This window comes from Cnephaeus nilssonii (assembly GCF_951640355.1).
Source record: "Cnephaeus nilssonii genome assembly, chromosome: 3".
NCBI lineage: Eukaryota > Metazoa > Chordata > Mammalia > Chiroptera > Vespertilionidae > Cnephaeus > Cnephaeus nilssonii.
In genome coordinates this window covers 85,209,830-85,234,617 of record NC_137074.1, presented here as the reverse complement: position 1 = coordinate 85,234,617, position 24,788 = coordinate 85,209,830, and the positions used below count along the sequence as shown (strand labels likewise).

The 24,788-nt window shown below is 35.6% G+C and overlaps 1 protein-coding gene across 1 annotated transcript in view; it reads left to right on the top strand.

Annotated features, from left to right (window-relative positions):
* EPHA3 (EPH receptor A3) overlaps window positions 1-24,788 on the top strand; it is a 360,174-nt gene that overhangs the window by 90,092 nt on the left and 245,294 nt on the right. The window contains exon 3 of the mRNA XM_079766339.1: window positions 15,359-16,019. Coding sequence (XP_079622465.1) covers window positions 15,359-16,019 — 661 coding nt within the window. The remainder of the gene's footprint in view (window positions 1-15,358; window positions 16,020-24,788) is intronic.

The following is a 24,788-nucleotide window of genomic DNA, read 5'->3' as shown; positions in this document are numbered from 1 at the left end:
TATGTAACATCAGTGTTACATAAAATAAAGGTGCAACTGTGTAGTATGTACAGTGAAACTACTGCATCATTGCTTTGCACATGCATATGGCAAATGGAACTTTATCATCTGGTGTACTCTGGTCAGAGTTCCCATACATAGTTAATTTTATTAAAACATAGAATCTGCCTATTAATGTCTCATACAAACAGAATATGTACTTTTATATATATATATATATATATATATATATATATATATATATATATATATATATAAAGAGATAATATGCAAATGAGTCAGGACACCATAACAGTCACAACTGGCTCAGGAGGAGGCTGCACACACAGATGGGCCCATAGCAGAGACACAACACACAGGGGGGCCTGCCCCTGCTGGGAGATAGTGCACCAGCAGTCCTGCCTCTGTGCATGAGCTGCAGAGGAAACACCTTTTCTGACCGCTCATTGGCTAAGCTCCCCGTACGCCACTCACAGTGTTCTTGGTAACTTGGTTAATAAGAATCCAAGAAGGTGATCTAGGGTTTTTCCACCTCACTCCTCGAGGGAAAAATGAAGGTCTGCTGTTAGAGGGCTAAGAAATGTCATATCCTGCCCTAGCCGGTTTAGCTCAGTGAATGTAGCCTCGGCCTGCAGACCGCAGGGTCCAGGTTTGATTCTGGTCAAGGACATGTACCTAGGTTGCAGGCTCCTCCCTGGCCAGGGCCTAGGTCAGGGCTCATGCGGGAGGCAACCAATCAATATGTCCCTCCCTCTCACATTGATGTTTCTCTCTGTCTTTCCCTCTCTTTTCCATGCTCTCTAAAAATCAATGGAAAAATAACCTCAGGTGAGGATAAAAAAGAAAGAAAGAAATGTAATATCCTATGAAAGAGAATTCTTGAAAATGCTTAAAGAAAGTTGTCATTTTTTTTCGTGGTGAAGGGACTGGAGTCCGTGTTGATGAAAACACCTTGGTGGCTGCAGCGGGCGGCAGTGGCAGCAGCAGCAGTGTGATGGGGGCGGCACCTTCCTCTGATCATCCTGTCGCCTCCTGCAGAGTAGGTCATCCCCTGAGAGCTCCTGGACTGTGAGAGGGGGCCGGCTGGGCTGAGGGATCCCTCCCCCAGTGCACAGATTTCGTGCACCAGGCTTTTAGTTTAAAAATAATAGTAAAAGGTAGTGAAGTCAATGCCTAAAAAATTACAAAACTATAGTACTTGGTAAAGTGTAGAATATTATTGGCAAAACTATTACTCCATACAGAATGGCAATTTTACCATAGAGATTGTGGTTACCTTAAATAAGTTTGAAGAAAACCTAGTAAAAAAAAAGAAGAGGATATAGGGAAAGATAGACTTAAAATATATTTGGATTATTTTATACGGGGAAAAAAGTCAGTGTATTCCAACCACATGTCTAGTTAACTGGGATTAAACTGAATAACAATAATTTTAGTTTACTGTTTCCCAGGCACAGTATACTCTTTAAAATAGACAATCTATTTTTGTTTACAACATCTCTAGAAAGAGTTCACAGTTATGTTCGGATGTGTGAATTAAATTATAGTATATTAAACTATTACGTAGCAGAGCTAGGTTTCAAACCCAGAGTCTGTCTCTAGAGTTTTGACCCTTAATCTGGGCTTTGCAGATGCTCCATGGATAAAGGATTAAAATGTTCCCGTGAAGCATGGTGGCTATCCTTGTGGGAAGAGCAGGAGAAAGAGTTTCTGCAGCTTTAAAATTGGTTCTATAAAGCCACTTATATTTCAGGGAAATGCTCTCAAAAACTATATTTATAGTGTTAAAATAAACTTAGTTATCTGAAGATCTGTGAAACTTAGCATATGCTCCACAGTGACATGAGTTAATTTCATTTCCGTCACTGTGAGTGCTCCGCAGGTATGTGGTAAATTACTATGACTCCTGTGGCTGTAACCCATTATCATAGCAGGAAATTACATGAATCTCACAACTGATATGAAATGTACTGCTGCCATTGCTATGCATTAATATCTTAGTAGTTGGCCACTTGTAATAATTCTGCCAATGCCCATCTTAGCACAGTCTTCAGTCTAGACATGTTAAAGTCATGTGCATGGAATTTCCCCCCATTATTTTCAAGTAGTTATACTGAATTCTAAGATTATCTTTTTATTGGGCAATTTAATATCGAACCTTTTACCAAAAATTGAAAACATGATATCCTAATGGTCCTATACCCTAAAATTTAAGAGAAATTTATTCTGTAAAATGTGAAGTCATTTAGTAATATATATGAACAGGAAGACAGAGTAAGAAAAATATCTGATAGCATAAAAATGTTCATTTTTCTGTTTCATGGAATAAGCAAATGGTTTATTAAATAATTTTAACTATATTGATCTCCTCTTCACAAAGATCATTTTAGGTAATGTTATATTTCATGGTTATAGTTTTTAAAATAACATTTTTGGAATTATATGTCTGTCTTACTTTATAAATAAAAAAATATTTAACCATTTAAATCAAACCTCTGTAACATAATTTATATCTTTCCTACCCTTCCTTTGATATTGATCTTCTTCCCCACATATAAAAAATAACTTACAATTAGCAGATTTAATTGAAAATCCTTGACAATGGTAAATTTAAATAATATCTTTATGAGGTATGTTTTATATTTTAATCCATCATATCTGTTGCAAATCAATTCATCTGGCTAGATAATCACATTTTCAGTAGTTATTTAAGCATTTTACATTATTTTGGTAGTTTTCTCTTTTTGAGGATTTTTTTATTGTCTAAAGTTTTACATATGTCTCTTTTTCCCCCAATTGATCCCCCTTATCCATTCCCACCCCAGGCAAGCCCCCACTGCCCCAGTGTCTGTGTCCATTGGTGATGCTAATATGCATGCATATAAGTCCTTTGGTTGATCTCTAACCCTCCCTTACCATTTGTCTCTGGATCTATTCTTGTTCATCAAATTATGTTCACCATTATATCCCACATATGAGTGAGATCATGTGATATTTATCTTTCTCCAAATGGCTTATTTCACTTAGCATAATGCTCTCCAGTTCCATCCATGCTGTTGCAAATGGTAAAAGTTCTTTCTTTTTTATAGTGGTGTAGTATTCCATGGGGTAGATGTACCACAATTTTTTAATCCACTCATCTGCTGATGGGCACTTAGGCTGTTTCCAAATATTAGCTATTGTAAATTGTGCTGCTATGAACATGGGAATGCATATATCCTTTCTGATTGGTGTTTCTGGTTTCTTGGGATATAGTCCTAGAAGTGGGATCACTTCGTCAAATGGGAATTTCATTTTTAACTTTTTGAGGAAACACCATATTGTTCTCCACAGTGGCTGCACCAGTCTGCATTCCCACCAGCAGTGCACGAGGGTTCCTGTTTCTCTGCATCCTCACCAGCACTTGCCATTTGTTGATCTGTTGATGATAGCCATTCTGACAGGTGTGAGATGGTATCTCATTGTTGTTTTGATTTGCATCTCTCATATGATTAGTGACTTTGAGCATGTTTTCATATATCTCTCGGCCTTCTGTATATCCTCTTTCAAAAAGTGTCCATTTAGATCCTTTGCCCATTTTTTGATTGGATCATTTATCTTTCTTTTGTTAAGTTGTATGAATTCTCTGTAAATTTTGGAGATTAAACCCTTATCTAAAATATCATTGGCAAATATGTTCTCTCATGCAGTGGGCTTTCTTATTGTTCTATTGATGATTTCTTTTGCTATGCAGAAGCTTTTTATTTTGATGTAGTCCCATTTGTTTATTTTATCCTTAGTCTCCATTGCCCTAGGAGCTGTGTCTATAAAGATATTGCTATGACATATGTCTGCTATTTTGCTTCCTATTGAGTCTTGTAGGATTTTTATGGTTTCCCATCTTACATTTAAGTGTTTTAGCCATTTTTAGTTGGTTTTGTGTTTGGTGTAAGTTGGTGATCTAGTTTCATTTTTTTGCATGTATCTGACCAAATTTCCCAACACCATTTATTGAAGAGACTGTTTTGATTCCATTGTATGCTCTTGCTTCCTTTGTTCAATATTAATTGAGCATAATGGCTTGGTTGGATTTCTGGGTTCTCTGTTCTGTTCCATTGGTCTAGATGTCTGTTCTTGTGCCAGAACCAGGCAGTTTTGAGAACCCTGACTTGTTAATATAGCTTGATGTCTGGTATTGTGATCCCTCCAACATTGTTCTTCTCTCTCTGGATTGTTGTGGCTATTAGGGGTCTTTTTTTATTCCAGATGAATTTTTGGAGAGTTTGTTCTAGATATTTGAAATATGCCATTGGTATCTTAATGGGGATTGCATTGAATCTGTGGATTGATTTGGGTAGTATGGACATTTTAATGATGTTGATTCTACCAATCCATGAACATGGCATGTTCTTCCATTTGTTTATGTCTTCCTCTATCTATTTTTTCAATGTCCTGTAGTTTTCCAAGCACAGGTCTCTTAGGTCCTTAGTTAAGTTTATTCCTAGGTATCTTAATTTTTCCTTTTGGTGGTTTTTTAAAAAAATTTTTATTGATTTTAGAGAGGGATGGAGAAGGAGAAAGAGAAACATCAATGATGTGAGGTAATTAATCATTGATCAGCTGCCTCCTACATGCTCCATACTGGGGATTGAGCCCCTACAGCCTGGGTATATGCCCTGATTGGGAACTTAACTGTGGCTCCTGGTTCATAGGTCAATGTTGAACCACTGAGCTATGCTGGCCAGTCAAGTTTTTGTTTTTGTTTTTAATTGCAATTCCACCATCTCTTAAATTTTAATATTCTTTTCTTCATCTTTTAAAATTTGTTACTATCATTTCCAAAAATATTTATCATAAATTTACTGACATGTTATTTCTAGAAACTTTCCTCTTCTTTCAAACATTTTTAAAAAATTCTTACATTCATGGAATGGGTCTTATATTTTCTCATTATAAGGTCACTCTCTGACACATAACTATACAGAGTATTTATTTTTTTATTGAATGCCTTCCATATCAAAAAGCACACTCTGTGCTTTGTTAGTTGTATAAGCTTAACATTTTATACATAATATTTAATTCTAGTTATTCTTTATAAATTACTTGGTTTTAGATACAGAAATAGATGTTTAGAAGGAGAAAAAATACCAAACTAGGAAGCATGTTGGGTAGAAAGAATAATACATAAATAATTAAATAAATATGCCTTTTAAAATAAAGACATATATAACAATGGATATAACATAAATACAATAGGTATTTAAGAACAGGTAATCTGTCTTTCTTTTCCATTACTCAATTTTTGATGCAGACCTTGACTCAGTCATTCAATAAATATAAATTGATTATTTCTGAAAGGAATTCTAGAGTATAATAAGAACACTGTTCCATAAGAGAAACATTAAAGACATGCATGGATTTATATCATGCAATTAGATGTTTTTTCAGCTGATACAATTTTTCAGTACAGGGATCTTTCTGAAATATGAATTAGTAATAAAAAAACTCTAACATAACGAGCAGCTGTTACGCTGCACTTGAACCTGTACGCATTCATAAAAAATTGTGTATGTCTTTACGATCTTTTGAGTAATGTTCAGTGTACATTTATTCAACAAAGGTCACCTTATGGCTTCTCTTCTGATTTTTGTAGTTCTCTTTCTAAAGGCCCTCACCCCCTTTTTCAAGAGAACCAGCACCCAGTTTAGAATTAACCTTGTATCTATTTTCCATAGTTTCTCACGGTAGCACATGAAGTAGAGACATGTCAGTGGATATTGTTCAAGTGGGCCCAGACCTTTCTGTCCTAAGTCACTGCATGCATACTCATTGCTCAGTGCCCTATTGTTTAGCTGTAGTGGAACCCAACTTATTAAACAGGTCTGTCCTTACACATCTTCTGGTTTGCTCACACTTTTTTCTCTCTGTATTTGCCCTATAGAAATCCTAGCCTTACTACCCTTCCATTTCTTTTTTTTTTCTTATTCCTTTCCTAGAACTTTTCTTGTGGTGTTAATTCTTTCTCTTTCCCCACTACTTTTTTCAGGAGGTCCCATAGAGAGCATTTCATCATTTGCTTGTGTGACACATGTCTCTCCCTCCAGCATCAAAACTTCTGCATAACAAAAATCACACTTTAACTTTTGACTAGCCATGGTTTCTGACCTAGGTTTTTTTGCATATTTAATAAATGCATGTGGAGTTGAATACAACTTCTATCATACAAGCATCTTTAGAAATCACCAATCACCATAGAAGATTGCAATGGGAAACTATCAAACTATAGCAAACATAAAAGTAGCAGCATGTCTAAAACAAGTTGTCTCATATTCATACCTCAAGAAATATGTGACTGAAGGTAACCCTCCCCCACACACTGTTTACATCTATTTGTAGTGCGCACGGTTTGCATTTACAGCCAGATGCGAAATAGAACACTATGATTAGATTTACTTTGTTTGTTATAATAATATCATACAGTTCTTTGTGGGAGGTAGAAGATGAGGTTATTCAGGTGAGCTTCTACATAAGCTGTGCCTGGGCTTTGGCAAAACTGGAATTAAAAAACAGATGGAATGAGGGCTGAGCTAAGGCCATTCTACAGAAACAGGGGCTGGGCTATCTAGAAAATGTACACATCGTTTCTGAGGAGATTTGGAAATCTTGGAAGCTGTTTTTGAAATATGCTGTCAGGTCAGGTAGAGAACAGAAGTGACAAATCCAGTTAAGGGACATATAGCATTGGTTCTCAACCTTAAGGGTCCATTAGAATTACCTAGGTAGTTAAAAAATAATTATGAAGCACCCATGAAGCAGTATTTTAGAAAAGTTTGCTTGCTAATTTTTTTTTATATGAGAACCATAGATGTAAGGGAATTAGACAGATTGTGGTCAGTAATATGGGACATTTGTCCACAGGTACAAAGTTATGGCAACAGCAGCCCTGAGATCTCAGTACAGTATCACTGAATACAGCTGAGAGGAGAATAACTAACATTAAAGCCGTAGAATGGTGAAGCCAAATCCTCTAGCTCTTGTCTCAGTCTGGGGGTTAAAGGAGCTGAGAAGCACTGAGAATGATGATGGAAGCATCTGTGAACATGAAGTTCTGGGTAAAGACAGAGAATTCAAGGGAGAGGGTTATAAGGGACACAAGGATCCCCATGCCATCAAGCATTCTAGAGACAGTGCCCTTAATAATCTGTGTGTTTTTATAACTACAAAAAGTACCAAGACCTACCCAATATCCTTGATAATCCTAAACAGGTTTGTTATACCATCCTGGTCCTAACTCTTGTGCTCACTCTCTGAAATCCTTTGTTGGCTTTCCTCATTAGTAATCTCTGTCCTGCCCAACCAGCACGGTGCAGTGGTTGAGTGTGGACCCTTGAACCAGGAGGTCACAGTTAGATTCCCAGTCAGAACATGTGACAACATGACAGGGTTGCAGGCTTGATCCCCAGTAGGGGGCATGCAGGAGGCAGGTCATCAATGATCCTCATCATTGATGTTTCTATCTCTCTCCTTCTCCCTTTCTTTCTCTGAAATCAATAAAAACATATTTAAGATGTCCTTTCACCCCTTCCCTGGTTTTCTTTTTAGTACACTTATCCAAACTGGGACATTGTCCTCCCTATATTCATTAAGACAGTCCTAATACCATTATCAAATTTCTGCTGAATACTTAGAGGTTTAGAGACGAGTGTGGGGGGATAGATAGGGGTCATTACTGTGAAGATACTGGCCTACCATCCTAATCAGGCCCCTTCCAGCAATTTCTGTTCTTCGTCTCTGGCCTGCATCTTGTTACTGATGCTGGCTTTCCAACATCAAATCTCCATCTTCTTTCTCCTTGATTTTCTGGTTACAAATGTAATTCTCTGATTTGACCAAAAGTCAACATCAATAACACCAAAAACCCAAAACCCAAACAATTCTATTCCTTACTAATCTCAACATTTTACTCTAACTTTTTATATGTATGTCCTTTTGAGACCAGAATGGGCTAAGAATTACTATTTATAAATAACTGGAAGTATAATGACTTTTATAAGTATTTCTGTGCTTGATACTTGATAGTGACACTCTTATTGTAAGCAATTATGCATCTCCATGCTTAAAATATTGATGTGTATTGTCCTAGCTGGTTTGGCTCAGTGGATAGGGCATCATCCTGCAGACCAAAGGGTCCTGGGTTCGATTCCAGTCAAGGGCACATACCTCCGTTGCAGGCTCCTCCCTGGCCCTGTGCCTGGTCAAAGCACATGCAGGAGGCAACCAATCTATGTGTTCCTCTCACATTGATGCTTCTCTCTGTCTCTCCCTCACTCTGTCACTCTCTCTAAATATCACTGGAAAATATCCTTGGGTGAGGATTATATATATATATATATATATATATATATATATATACACACACATATACATATATATGCATACATATATATATATGTGTGTATATATATGGTAAATGTGAAAATATTTCTAAGATGAACATTGAATTTTGAAATGAGTGTGTGCAAGGGAAGGAAAATGTAAGAAATATAGAGAAAGAATAGTATGGACCAACTTAATATCACTTACAACCATTGAATGCAAAGTTAATTGTCAGCATTTTATAATGAGCAGAAATTGATTCTTATTAACCAGTGAAATGCAAAAGCAATATTGTAAACATAAGAATATTGATTGTTTTTCTATTAACATCTGCAGATTTTTAAGAAATTGAATTTATGTCTTATTAGTTAAATCATGAAGTTATTTTTTTCTCACTTTCTTAATATTTTCCAAATCATGTTCATCTATGCCCAAAATATATTTCAGGTTCTCCATCTTTAAAAAAAAGAAAAATGCAAACAGCCCTGGCCAGTGTGCCTCAGTTGGTTGGTTGTCTTCCCATTCACCAAGAGGTCACTGGTTAGATTTCCAATCTGGGGTACCAGCTCAATCGCCCTGGGGAGTGCAAGAGGCAGCTGATTGAGTCACATTGATGTTTCTCTCCTCCTCCCTTCCTTTCTCTCTAAAATCAATACAAACATATCTTTTATTTTTAATGCACATATTTTCTCCTTTTTCCAATTACCAAGTAACTAAAAATGTATCCAAGAGAGTAATTAATATTCATAAAAATCCTTAATTACTATAATTGAGGTTTGTCCGAGTGATAGTTATTAGGTTAAATGCTGATTAATTATTAAAATATAGGTTTTCCCCAAAAAATATGTTTGAATCCATTGTAACTGGACAACTGAGAGATTCAGGCTGCCTGTCACTACTTGAGCCAATTAAGCAGAGACAGGGTTGAATCATATCTGAGCATTTATTCCAATAATGCCAATGGTATGGGCGAGCAGCAGGTCATCCCAAAAAATCTGCTGTGTTCCTTCCCATAGGCCAGCTGCTCATATTGGGTAGGAGGCAAAGTTTATGTGGGAGAGTAAGAATTCCAAGCATAGGCAAGTAGGCAAGGTATAATGGTTATAGGTTACCGGCAATGCAGGTGGGGAAGGAGGGGCGGGGGGGGGGGGGGGCGTTGCCGAGGGAGAGTGCCTCTGGGCACCTCCGGGACCAGATTGCAGGCAAATAGGGGCTGGGCATTGCAAAGGGTAGGTGCTTCCAGGACTAGATTGTCCCAGCCATAAGGTTGTACATCTTTCTATAATGTAGGCAGTTCTCGGAAAAGGAGGTTGGACTGCATTCTAATATTAGCTCCCATGTCCCAGGGCATACAACTCTCAGCCAGATTAGAATGTGCTTTCTCTAACCAGAACAGAACAATCATGGTTAAGAGAGCATGATTAATATTTCTTATAATTGTAGCTATTTTTCAATATTCTATTTCTGCCTCTAACACAATGACATAGAACTGCTATCTAGGAAATATGAATTAAGAGTCTCCTTTGTATCTTACACTATCTTTTGATGATGGGGAGGTTCACTGTGATTATGCTGTTGAGAATAGATTTCAGAGTGACCTTGCTAGGGAGAGGATATCTAGATACAACTGGTTTCCAGTGCTATAATTTGGAACAAGAGAACACAGCACAACAACAGGGCACTGAGTTCTGTCTGACTTCTGTGGTCTAGTAATAAATGCTTGGAGTAAGAATCTACATATCAGAATTGTTGAGTTGGGAGCTTTAGAAAGAATTTGAGCTCCTCCTAGTTCAGTATCCCCTTCTGCTGAAGACAACATTGCTTCTGCGTACGCCTTGCAGATGTTTTCTTTTTTTAATTTCTTTATTGATTAAGTTATTACATATGTGTCCTTATCCCCCCTTACCGCCTATCCCCCCACTCATGCCCTCATCCCCCTGCTGTCTGTGATTTTCTTTAGGAATTAATACAGTGAAAAAAAAAGAACCTTTGGACCACCCACTTCTATATGGCACCTGTTTTCATTTTCTGAGTCTGCCTTAGGACAGTGATTGTGGCAATAACATAACTATAATAATGTATGAACATTACATGTTAGTTCTTGGAGTAAGAAAATAGGGTAAATATGGACATTCTTTAAAATTATATAAGTGTAAGGTTTACCACAGCAGTTTTAATTAATGATTTTTGCTTGGCTGCTGCTGTGTGAAAATGCTCATTTAGGGATTTTTGTTTCTACTATCTTCAGTCCTTAGTAAATTCCAGAGTTAGTGACAATGTTTTTGTAAGTGGTCTGAGACAGCAAGCCACTATCACTTACAGGCAATTTGGTCTTCATTACAAATTAATGAAGTGATAATTGCTCTCTACAACCTTTTACATTCAAAGCATTGTGGTGCTGTTTGCATTATCTTTCTGAGATTTATACCTCTGCATTCAAGGACTTGTGATAGCTTGCCGAATTAGCATTGAGAGGGAAATTGTTAAACCAGAATGAAAGCTCTATAATTAAAATAATAGTTTATATCAAATTATGAACATCTCTTTATAATCTCTTCTCTGTTTCATGACTAGTACAAATGCTGCTCATACACAGCAGAAGAAATTTGCAATCGATTCATCAAAGTACAAACTCATATTTATTCTGAAAAGGAAATCTTGACCTAAATTTTTTAAGTCAATTGGTTTGTTTTTAAATAATGATGTCATGATCTAACTTTCTTAAAAATGTCCACAGAAAACATCTACTCTCTGGCGTTTTTGTTGGCTGTCTTTACAGTGCCATTGGAGAACCAATGTGGTGACCACAGAGGTGGTTCCACATCATAATGACTTCTCAACACCAGAGGATCAGAGTTTTGAGGAACTACAACTCGGTTCACTCTTCCTTCCTTCCTTCCTTCCTTCCTTCCTTCCTTCCTTCCTTCCTTCCTTCCTTCCTTCCTTCCTTCCTTCTTTATTTTTCTTTCTTTCTTATAATTTTTTAATCTTCACCTGAGGATACACTTATTAATTTTAGAGAGGAGGGAAAACCACAACCTGGGCATGTGACCTGCCTGGGAATCAAACCAGCAAACCTTCCTTATTCAGGTCTATGCGCTAACCAACTGAGCTACGCCAGTCAGGCTTTTTATTTTTCTGGTATTAAACATATACATTAATTTTGCTTCAAATATGACTATACTATTATAAATATCTCAGTGTAAAATCCTGAGGATTGAGACTCTCATGTATAGTTTTCTTCTTAAAATTTCATAGAGTGGATGGTTGGAAATGGTGTATTGTTGATTACTAGTAAAAGCACAGTGTGAATATTTTATTTTCTTGTATTAAGATATAAATGTGTCTTATATATTAAGTCTAAGGTTTTCTAAAATACTCCAAATTTGTTTCTTTGTTGGACCTAAGTCAAAACAATTTTGTCTCCAGAAAATTAATGCCTTTTTTAATATTCTAGATCTTGAATGATTGAGATTATTAAAATAAGTAGTGGTTTTTGTTTTTGTTTATTTTAGTTTTGTAGGAGAGGTAGGGAGAATAAGAATTGTTTTAACTGTATTTATGGTGGTCCACAAATTAGTTTTATTAATTTAAACACTCTAATGCAAATAATTTATTTTTCTAATGAGGTCAAAAGCCAAATAAATGTCATATTTATTTTCTTGTGGTTATCATCAATTTAATATATTAACATTTCATCTTATTTTGTGACCAGAAGTTATGGATTGAAATTAATTTATATGTGTTTTTAATAAATATATATAGAAAAAAATGTTAATGCACCTTAAGTGACATTGATTTTGTTTAAAGGTATGTAAAACTTGCCATTCCCTTAATGGAGAAAAATTTAGGATACATTTATAAAGGGATTCACAAGGATTGTGTTTGTTTATTTATTTAAAAATTAAGATATATTATCTAACAAGAACTTTATATGTGTTACTTCCTTAAATTATTTCTACATGTATTATAAGAAAAAAATTATATGCATCTTCCGAAAGGTGAAGTTTTATGTTGCATACTACCGAGGATATGAAGAGGTCTAATATCTAGCAAAGGCATTGAAGCAAAACTAAATTTACCTTAACATGTTTCATGAATTAAATATGGTATTTAATAAGGCTTATACAATACATTCTTATGTAATAGGAATGAGTGGGGTGTGGATGGCATCAAGGAGAAAAGAACATAGTCCACTTGGGGTAATACCATAAACAAAATAACAATCAAATGTATATTTAAAAATAGTGAAAGACTTCATATTGACGAGAACATGGTATGTGCATAGTGAAAAATAATTCACTAATCTCAATTCAGACTTCTAGCAAAATATAAATGTAGGTTAGCACCAGTTTTTAGAAAAACACAAATGTCAAATGAGAGTTATGCATAGGTAATGGGGAACCTTTTAATTCAAGAAGGTCATGGTAAATATTGTACTTTCCGGGCAGCAGTAGGCAAAACTGTTATAATCATGGAATTGTAAGCAACACAAACTATCTGATGCCAACTTAGAAGCTTCTCAAAACCTGCTCTAAGGATCGGAGAGGCAGGGCTTCAGTCTTCTAAAAAGTCTCAAAACATTTTAAATGTTTTTACAATAAAGCATTTGTATTAGGGTAGCCCTAACTGCTACAACAGCAACAAGACAAATTGCCATTTATTTATTTTTTTCTTGTGTAAAATTAAATGTGGGTAAAATATATTAAGAATTGAAATGTTTACTACACTTTTATCTTTTGTTCTTTGTGCATAACTATTTTATCTTTTATTTTGGGGCAGGAAGAATGGATGCTTATATTTTTACTTCAAATTTTTTTTTCATAGTCCACCATGACTATATTAAAAATGTCATACATGAAGATACATGGTCATAGCATCCTTTAGATTTACTTTGCTTTTCCATATACTGATTTTACCAAAATGTGGCCCAAATTGGGAGAATATTAATTTAGGCAATCATATTTTTTCATTATCCTATCTAATAAAAGAGAAACATGCAAATTGACCATACCTCTGCTACGCCCACCAGCCAATCAAGAGAGAGTATGCAAATTAACCCAACCAAGATAGCGGCGGCAATGGAGCTAGAGAGAGCAGGAGTCTTGGGTTGCCCCCGGTGATGGAGGAAGCCAAGATTCCTGCATGCCCTGGTCGTCCCTGGCCTCCATTCAAGGCTTCAAAGTTTCAATTATAGAAGATAAATAAATCCCAGATACCTGCTTCCAGCTGGCCTTGGCCTCCACTCAAGGCTACAAAGTTTCAATTATAGAAAATAAATAAATCCCAGATACCTGCTTCCAGCTGGCCCTGGCCTCCTCTCAAGGAGGTCTCCACTGAAGGAGGTGCTGAAAAAAAAAAAGAAAAATAGGAGGGGCTGGGAGCCTGCATCTTTGGGGGGCTTGGCCAGCCTGAAAAAAGCCCTCAGCTCTTCACCCAGGCTGGCCACACTTCCATGGGTGAGAGTCCCCGCTGGGGAGGTTGGCCAGCCTGCAAACAACTATCAGCCCCTCACCCAGGCTGACCACGCCCCCCCAGCAGGGACCCTCACCCCATGAGGGCATGGACGGCCTGCAAACCACCACAGGCCCCTCACCCAGGCCGCCCCATGCCCCAAGGGAACCCCCACCCTGATCTGGAACACCCTTCAGGGCAAATCAGCCAACCCCTACCCATGCACTAGACCTCTATCTATACTAATAAAAGGGTAATATGCTAATTAGACTGGGAGACCTTCCAGGATGCCTTCCAGATGTTCTTCTGGACAAAGCCATGGTGGCAGGACTGAGGTAGAGGCAGTTAGAGGCCAAGAGGGGAGGGCTGTTGTGGGTGATCAGGCTGGTGGGGGGGCGTGGCTGTTGGGGGTAAGCAGACCAGCAGGGGGGCCAGTTAGGGGCAAGCAGGCCATCAGTGTGGGTCAGTTGGAGGTGATCAGGACAGTGGGGGGGGCAGTTTGGAGTGAGCAGGCCAGCAGGGGGCCAGTTGGGGGCAAGCAGGCCAGCAGGGGGGGCAGTTGGGGGTGAGCAGGCTGGCAGGGAAGGCAGTTGGGGGTGAGCACACTGGAACAGGGGGCAGTTTGAGGTGATCAGGTTGGCAGGAGGGCATTTGGGGGTGAGCAGGCTGGCGGCGGGGGCAGTTGGGTGGGAGCAGGCCGGCAGGCATAGTGGTTTGGGCCAATCAGGCAGGTAGTCAGGCAGGTGAGTGGTTAGGAGCCAGCAGTCCTGGAGTGTAAAAGGGATGTCCGACTGCCAGTTTAGGCCCGATCCTTGTAAACTAGCAGTAGGACATCCTTCGAGGGGTCCCAGATTGGAGAGGGTGCAGGCTGGGCTGAGGAACATCCCCTCCCCCATGCACGAATTTTGTGCACCGGGCCACTAATTTTTAATAACAAACAAAAAATATCCAAAAATATACAATAAAACCATTTTATAGTGTTATTGAAGATGCCTGAGTTGAATGTTTTGTGTGTTTGTATTAATATATTTTTATTGATTTCAGAGAGGAAGGGAGAGGGAGAGAGAGATAGAAACATCAATGATGAGAAAGAATCATTGATTGGCTGCCTCCTGCATGCCCCACACTGGGAATCCAGCCGGCAACCCAGGGATATGGCCTGGCCAGGAATTGAACAGTGACCTTCTGGTTCTTAGGTGGATGTTCAACCACTGAACCATGCTGGTCTGACTGAGTTAAGGTTTTAATGCTGGAATATTTTGTGGTCTAATGAAATGCTAAGCAACTTTTTCCCTGAATGTCCCACAAATGTCAATGCAATTCACATGTATTCATCAAAAGTGTAAATTACTCTGTGTCAGTGAATTCAGAGAACCTTGCAAATGAAAAAATCAAGAATGTTATGGTGTTTTTCTACATCATGACCTTTAATGAGTAACACTAAAGTTTCAGCTTATTTATTTTGTATTTTCTGTGACACCCTCATCTTATTTATTCATTATTCTTAACTTATTAAGTGACTGTTTTTTTTTGTCCTTTGGTTCTTCAGTGGGAAGAAATCAGTGGTGTTGACGAGCATTACACACCCATCAGGACTTACCAGGTGTGCAATGTAATGGAACATAGTCAAAATAATTGGCTGAGGACCAACTGGGTCCCCAGGAACTCAGCTCAGAAGGTCTATGTGGAGCTCAAGTTCACTCTACGAGACTGTAATAGCATCCCATTCGTTTTGGGGACTTGCAAGGAGACTTTCAACCTGTACTACATGGAGTCTGATGATGATCATGGGGTCAAGTTCCGAGAGCACCAGTTTACAAAGATTGACACCATTGCAGCCGATGAAAGTTTCACGCAAATGGATCTTGGGGACCGTATTCTTAAACTCAACACTGAAGTTAGAGAAGTAGGTCCTGTCAACAAAAAGGGATTTTATTTGGCTTTTCAAGATGTTGGAGCTTGTGTTGCCTTGGTGTCCGTGAGAGTGTACTTCAAAAAGTGCCCATTTATAGTGAAGAATCTGGCCATGTTTCCAGACACAGTACCGATGGATTCTCAATCCTTGGTGGAGGTTAGGGGTTCTTGTGTTAACAATTCCAAGGAGGATGATCCTCCTAGGATGTACTGCAGCACAGAAGGTGAATGGCTTGTACCCATTGGCAAGTGCTCATGCAATGCTGGCTATGAAGAAAGGGGTTTTATGTGCCAAGGTAAGTACTCCCTATTTTCCTTAAAGTGGTATTTCTCACCTGCGAGTTTACCATAGAGTAATTGAAACAAATTAGTTTAACCTATACTCACTTGGCAGCCAAACATACCTTAAACAGAACAGAGTCTATTTATAGACTAAGTTTATCCCACTTGATGTGTTGATTCATAGTTTATTTTAGAAATATTAACATGTTTGAGTATGTGGTGCTGGCATATACCCCACTAGAGGTGTAACTTCTGCTATTTTTAAGTTTTCCCTGCTATTTAATGACTATGGAAATGTAACTCTAAGAAAAAATAATCCCCTGTCATTTTCATGTTGAGAAAAGAAACATCATTGACACTCGGGCAGGTAAACTAATTCTAACAGAATTAGAGTGTGTTGACTAGGTTTGTGCTTTTCTATCTCATAGTAGAATGTATTATATTGCTATAAAACTAGTTTTTTCTTATACATTAAAATTTTAAATGTATAAATGCATAGAAATACTTAAGTACCTAGTCTGTAGAATCTAATCTGTTTTAACACTTTTATTTGCTATTACACTATGGCAAAGAAGTTGAGTTTGTTATTATACTTAAGGCCATTCAGTAAACCTCAAGTCCACAAGGGAGAAATTACTATACTTTATATATAAATTTACCTTTCTAACAACCTGAATGGAACATAGCATTTTGCTTTTGACTACAGATATAGTTTATAGAAGAAAATTTTAATGAGAACAAATGGCACACGCTAGCCTCATACTTCTTGGTTTTATTTAGATCCTTGGCAATCACCTTTAGAATACTGTTACTAAGTATAGTTTTGAAAGTTCTAAAATTGAAACAACATACTAGCTACTACTTACTTATATACATGAGTATAGGGAACACTCAATAGCTTCATTATCCACTTGAATTGTGTTTTATTTTCAGTATTATTTGTGATATATGATGTTTGTGATATTAATTTTAAATAAAATGATTAAGACTTAGCTGAAGAGGAATTAAATATTGTCCACCATCTCTAATTTCATCCCTATAGAACCAATCTCTGATACTCATACCAGGTTGGAATCATGTGTCTCCATTTTAATAATATGTATCGATTTAAACAAAGATATCTCATGAAGTATTACATTCAGCAAGAAGTCTAATCATTAGATGTTTGGATTTTAAATAATTTTACATAGTGCTTTATATCTCATTCGGAGTTATAAGAAACAGAAAATTAAGTATCAGTGAGATAAACAGAATCACATAAAAGTGATAATAGACATAAAGGATTCAAATTATGAGCTCATTATACATGCTAACTTGAAGACAAACTTCAGAAGAATTTTTTAAAAAAAGAGTAATGTTAAGTGGTATTCAGAAAGTTCACAAGAAATTCAGAATTGCTATTATTTTACTAACTGCGTCTTAATTTATTGAACCACTTTTTTAAAGTAACTACTATGCTAATCAGTGATATTTCATGTCAAATTACTCCTAGAGAACACATTGATGTCAGTTTTACATCCTTGAATTGTGTACTTTTATTATATTGAAGGACATCACAGCACCTCTTTGATATAAAAATGCTATATTATTGCAGACTTTATCAATGTTTAAAAATACAGTTTTAGAATAAGATATATATATGCTTAAATACAAACTATTGTAAGAAAATATATTGGAGATAAACTAATAGCAATAATTTTAGTAGAAGTGGAGATGGTGAGATGGTGTGTGAAATGGGATGTGATTGGAATTTAAAAACGGATGATTTTTAGTCATGTGATTTGAAGGTGGAGCATAGTCTTAGAGTTCTTTGTTGACATTTGCTAATTTATCAAGTTCTCAACACCTTGGTTCTGTAATAGTGTAGGCCAGCTTGGCTTGAGGCTTGTAATTCTGCTATTGTTGTCAGTTATAGTGCTGGTGTTTGTTATGATTTCCTTCCTTAATTTTTAATTTTATGATCGGTTTTTAATAAGATTGTAAGCTGGTCAGAATAGCTTGCTATGACTCTCACAAATCAGTGTTTGATCACAAGTACTTCAGGCACACAGAGACATGGTAATGCTTTAATAAGGTAAACATGACAAAATAGCTAAACATGTGTTTCATTAGTTGTTTATTTTATTGTTTTTTGTTTACAAAAATATGTCACTCTTTTGAAAAGTAATCATAGGCTTTTAATTGACTAAAACAGAAGAAAATGAGACTCCTTCACTTTATTTCAACAACTTTTATTGAGAACCTACTTCATTCCAAGCACTGTAGTAACAATTCAAAGAATTTTTAAACATTAATTAAGCACTCAGAAGATGCCAGTGTGCTAATTTGTTAAATATTTATGAGTTATTTCATTTTTCCTTTGAAATAACCCATTGATGTATACTGTTATTACCTCCATTTTTAAATGAGAACAAAGCTTTGATAGTTTAAATATCTTGCCTTAAGTTCCTTAATAAGTGAGTGTGAGAGTTGAGATCTGAAATTAGGCAGTCTGATCCCAAGGTCTGCAGTCCTAACCTCAGCCCACAAGCTTCCCTATGATTCAGTCCAGTGGTGACAGAGACTAGGAAACCCCCAGGACACAAATTCCACTGGAGTTACAGTCCTGTATATTGAAGAAGGATGAGTGGGGCCACAAAAAGTTGGCACAAAGTAACCAAGAATCTGTTAATACAAGGTTTATCTATTTCAGTATATTTCCCAGATTTTTCTGTTTCTAGATTTTTAAGAAAGAAGCATTGCTAGCCAAATGCCATATTGTGGAAAGATGAGGTTTAGCCTAATTTAGTAAAATCTGGTTATGTGGATTGTCATGCAATTTAGATATGCATAAAATGTCTGCCAGATTTAACTCAATAAGTGTTTTTGACCATCTATTAATACAAATTAATAATGTGCCAGGCATAGGGGAAACATGGATGAGTAAGTCATTTTATCTACCTTCTAGGAGCTCACAATCTAGTATGAAAGACAGATACATAAGTGGATAATTTTAGTGCAAGACAGACCAATAAATCTTCTACCAGGGGAACAGAGGTGCTTTGGTAAATAGGGGAAGAAGATACTAATTTTGAGTATTTCAAAATTATTAATGGAAATTGTTCATTTATAATGAGAAGCCTTTGCATTGAGATTTTGGACTCTTTATTATTGTGTTTAGAAAATTTTGGCATAAAGAGAAAGAGCTAATGACCTTACACAGCTTATACATTTCAGAAGTTGAGTTTTATAATTTGTTTATTGAGTCAATATCTCAAAATGTGGAAAATTCCCATTAGAATTCTGGTTGTTCCACAGGGAGGCCTTACAGAGGGTTTACATTTCATAACATAGTTATTTTATGACATCAAATGAAATATTTTGAATTATCTGTCTTACTCTTGACAGTTGTTGGGACAGTTATTAAATTATGAAAACATGAAAATCTCTGTTTGATTGGAAAATTATATTGATAAAAATATTTTGTATTAAAAAAACTCATCCATTACTCTCAGAGCTATAAGAAAAACCAAAATTGTCTTTGTATAGGACTACAGTTCTAACCAAGGCGTTATCTACTCTCATACATAATGCAAACTTTCACAATAGCCCACTTATTCTTAAAATGAGAAAAAGTAAAATCATATGGTATTTGTCTTTCTCTGGCTGGCTTATTTCACTTAGCATAATACTCTCCAGATCCATCCATTCTGTCCCCAAAAGTAAGATTTCCTTTTTTTTTTTTTTTTTTTTTTTTTTTTTTTTTTTTTTTTACAGCTAAGTAGCATCCATTGTGTATTCGTACTGTAGCTTTTTTATCCACTCATCTGATGGCCACTTATAGGCTCCTTTCACATCTTGGCTATTGCAAATAGTGCTGCAATAAACATAGGGGTGTATATATTCTTTCGAATTAGTGTTTCAGGTTTCTTTGGTTATATAACCAAAAATGAAATTGCTGAGTCATAAGGTGGTTCCATTTTTAATTTTTTTTAGGAAACTCCATACTGTTTTCCATAGTGGCTACACCAATCTGCATTCCCATCAACAATGAAAGAGGGTTCCCTTTTCTCCACATACTTGCCAGCACTTGTTTGTTGATTTATTGATGATAGCCATTTTGACAGGTCTGAGGTCAATCTAATGAACAAAACAAACAAAGCAACAAAATAGAAACAGACTCATAGAAAAAACAGCAGACAGACAGCTGTCAGAGGAGAAGGTGGTATGGGACTGAGTGAAAAAGGTGAAAGGATTAAGCAAACAAACCAACCAACAAAAAGACCACTCATAGACACAGGCAACAGTATGGTGATTTCCAGGGGGAAAGGGAAAGAAGATAAAGTGGGACAAATGGTGACAGAAGGAGACTTGATTTGGGGTGGTGAATACTAATACAATAAACAGATAATGTATTATAAAATTGTACATGTTAAACCTATATAATTTTTTAACCAATGTAACACCAATAAATTAAATAAAAATAAAAAGTTTAAATGAGAAAAAGTAGATGAAAGTATCCTTTAATCATTTATTCAGCTATGGAACATTTATTGAACCTCTAATATGTGCTAAATTCTATTAGACATTAGAAAAGGAAGACGAACATTATGACTGCTAAATTAGTTTGGTTGTTTAAAAATATGAGGTTGTGTGTGTGTGTATGTGTGTGCCCGTGCACATGCACATATAAGTGAATACGTGTCTTAAAATGTAAAATGTTTTGGTCTCTGTCTCAAAAGGAACATAGATTTTTAAACAAAATTAGGTTAATAATAGGCTGAAACAAAGGTATTAGTATTGTTGAGGAAGGAGATATTGATAAGGGAGGACATGAGTGATGGGAAATTAACATTTTCTGCAATAAATGCTTTATGTTGCTGGTCTCTTTTCTTTGCTACCTAAGAAACATGAGAAAGTAAGAGTAGAAAATGCAGATTTCTCTTTAAAAGATTGGTTGGAGGAAGAAAATTAGGGAGCAATGAAAGGCATATTGGTAAAGAATCATTCCGGAATTGTGTGCTGAGCAAACTCGAAATACAGAAAAAGGCAGCTCTAAGAGAGTAAAAAGTACTAATTATGATAAATTTGGTAAGGTAGAAATCCACATTAAAAAATTACACAAGCTTAAACTTATAACGGGATAATGTAAAGATTAGTAAGAAAAGTAAGAAGTCATGCATCAGACTTGGTTTGAGAGTGCAAGAAGCACTTTCTTTAATATATAATTTTAAAATATGGTTTTTGTTTTAAAAAGTCATTTCTCAACTTAATGATAGAGTAAGAAATTGTGGTATCTCTTAATTTACTGTGTGTGTGGCTTAAACCTCATTTAGGTCATGTTTCTGGGATCTGGGCAAACTTTCTGGATGTTGAGAAAATAGTCAAATTTCAGGTTGAGTTGTTTTTATAAGATGTCAATAAACATCCTTTAAAAATATAACATTAAAAGTTAAAATTATAAACCTAAATCATCTGCTATTTGCTTTCATTCATTGACTATCATGTTTTATGTGATTTATTTCATTTAGGAAATCCATCATACTTCCTACATTTCACCATAACTCTTTTCACTTTTAAAGATTGGAGGTTTGGGAAAATTTCACATTAATTCCAAGGGGACCTCATGATCCTTATTATTTTTTTATCTTGGCTAATGAATTCTATTATCTGCTTTGATTCAGTTTGAAGAGAAGAAATGAGAATGCTAATGGCTTTTTATATAGTCAATTAATTACATTTGAGGCAGATACCGGGAGGTTACTATAAATATTCCTGCTCCTACAAAATTTGTTTAGACTTAATGTACCAAGTACCTTATTAATGTCACTGAAGAATCTGTTGCTCTGTGTTTTATCTCTGTGCATTCATCGTGGAATGTTAACTTTCTTCCTTGTTCTTGTACATTAGCAGCTTTATAGAAAAGTGTGTTTGATGTGATGTATCAAGGCATGAAGACCTGTTGAGGATTATTTGTAATTATGTTTGTTTCACCTAAGACTTAACAATACCAACTCTTACTCTCCACTTACTTCTCTGTCAATTCAGAAACTGTCTTAAAGGAGCTGTCAAGGTTTCCATAACAGAAAGGTTCTGCTTGCTTTGACAGAGGAGCTAGAGAAAATGAAACATCAGTAGAAATTTCTTAGCACCTACTGAGTCTATGTGCACCTTCTAACACTGCAAGGTGTTCTATTGTTGTAATGAATTCAGAAGCAGTTCTTTCCAGTTTTAAGACAAGAAGTTTCTTTTTGTTGGAGCATTGTGCTTAGAACCTGGTAGAATATAATTAAGTTCTCAATTAGACAATTACTGAGTGAATAAATACTGGGGGACTTCTATGCCAACTATGTATTCTTCAATGTAAGTTCTGGAGAGAACATACTATATATTATTTATCTTTGAATTCACAAGACCTTTTAGAAAGACTTGAACATGAAGATGTTCATGTTTGTAATTTGAAACAAATGCATTTGTTAGATCACATACAGTTGCAACAATTAAATATTAGATTTTATCTGAATTATTATAGTGATGAATAGATGAAGTAAAGTAATAATATTTCATATGTCTGAGAGAATACTTTTTCTTTTATAAATTTATGATGAATATTATTTTTTTGACTTGCAAAAATCAATTAACACTAGTTTCATACCTATAGTGAGAAGATGTTTATGAAGATGCTGAATTTTCTCCCTTAATTTGATACATTTAGTTCTTAATGTATGGATTCATCTTTTAATGACTGCACTGTAATGATCAGGTTTCTTACCTTGAATTACAAAAATTTTATTTGTTTTTCCTTAGCTTAAAATGATAGTCCTTCATTCCCACTCTGCCTTTAGCATTACACAGCCATGACTTTTCAAACAAATCAATTTATTTTAATAAAAAATATTCCACTTATAAGCAATAATCTAAATAACTTTCAAATGAATTAAACAGATACGTTATGGCAGCTTACTAATAACTATAAAGCCTCTGATTTATACAAGTTTCTGTCTTCTCACCAATTTAGATAATAAGTTATGGCAACATTAACATAGTGCAGAAATTCGCCAAGTTTGTTCCCAAATTTCAGTTTTTATTTTGTTGTTCTATTTAGCAAAACTCTCCTGCTGCTTAGTGTCTTAATGCTTGAGCTCAAAAGTTCCAAGAATGTTACTGATCAATTGTGTGGCTAATCAGTTTAAGCCTCAGTTTTTTCACCCACAAATTTTACCCTTTAGAATTGCCAACCAATGTGTTGCTTATCCCAGTGTAGAGTACCTAGCACTGGATGAAAGGTACCTCATTGTTATTATCTGTCATCAGCATTATTGAATATATTGCCTTTCCTGCTTTCTTGTTTTAATCTGTATTAAAACACTTAGATATGACACCCTTTTAATAGTCTGTATGTTACTTTAAACCTTAGAATTTATAGAGATATCTTGAGGGAGAGAAAATATCTTACAATGAATTTATATAATTATGTATTTATGATTTCATCACTGGCTATCCACCTTCTTTCAAACAGGATTCTTCCTCCCACCCCTCCCCACACACCAGGATATTCCATTTTTAGTTCCATTAAACCTCTAACCTATTCAATAATAGAGGATATTTCCTCTATTCTCTTATGTTTAGCTTTTATTTTTCTCCTTCTTCTTCTAAACAGTTCTTGATTTTTCCCATCTGGCATATGTCTCAGTGGCTTATTATTTCTAGCATGGGTCTTTCCATTGGTTTTTAAAAAGCAGCCTTGTATTTTTACATGGACAGTTTTATATTGTATGCTGAGAAAGATACTCAGGTTTTAGCGATTTAAGAAAATATAGTTTAGAAAACAAGCAAACAACAGTAGCAAAATAAAAATGCTACATTTCAATAACATTAAATCTTGAATTATTTCACACTGTGATCTGTTCTAACATTCATTGTAAAAATGAATAGATTACAGAGTTGGAGAAGATATAACAATAAATAATATTCTTACCTTGCAGAAATTATGTGAATCAAAAATAAAAATAAGTAATCAAATAGGTAAATATTTATCCAGCCATTTTACTTGACTCTCTGTAGTGCTAACTATATCTATTTGACTTATTTCAGGTATTTATTATGCATAATTGAGAATCACCCAAATAGTAGAAAAGGCAGCAGGGAAAACAATATAAATTGTATGAAGTAAAAGACAAATGTGCTAGCATGAATGACTATGTGATATTACTGGAAACTTTCAATCAAATTACATGGATGAACTGTCTAAACAGTAATTAAATAAAAACTTGTTTCAAATACGAAAAAGAGAGGAAAAATAAGGAAGCATATTTTGTTTGTGACTTGTTTAACTATGTAGTTTATCTTTGAGTCTGTATAAAAACAAACAGTATAAATTTGAACCATGGATTTGCATCTTTAAGATACTAGGAAGAAATGCGAATTTTTTGCTCTGTGTATACTAAAAATCAGACTATTTTGAGCAGCCAGAGACAATTTAATTGCAAACATATTTAGGAGAGATATGCCTGTCCTTAAATTTAGGGAGTAGAACAAATTCCTATCCAACCATTTAAATACCTCCTAATGAATAAGAACAAGTTAAATGATCAGCAATGAACTACCATAAAAGACCTTAAAAATCACAGGCAGTTTTATAAATGTTAGTAACATTCTAACACAGAATTACAGCTAAATAAGAATTACAGTGTTTTAGTAAAATAGTATTCTTGTACCTTGTTTGGGTTAATTTAGTTATATAATCTTATTAATCTGTTGTTCAAAGAGGGGAAAACAGAATGACATTTTCTCTTTAAGAGGTA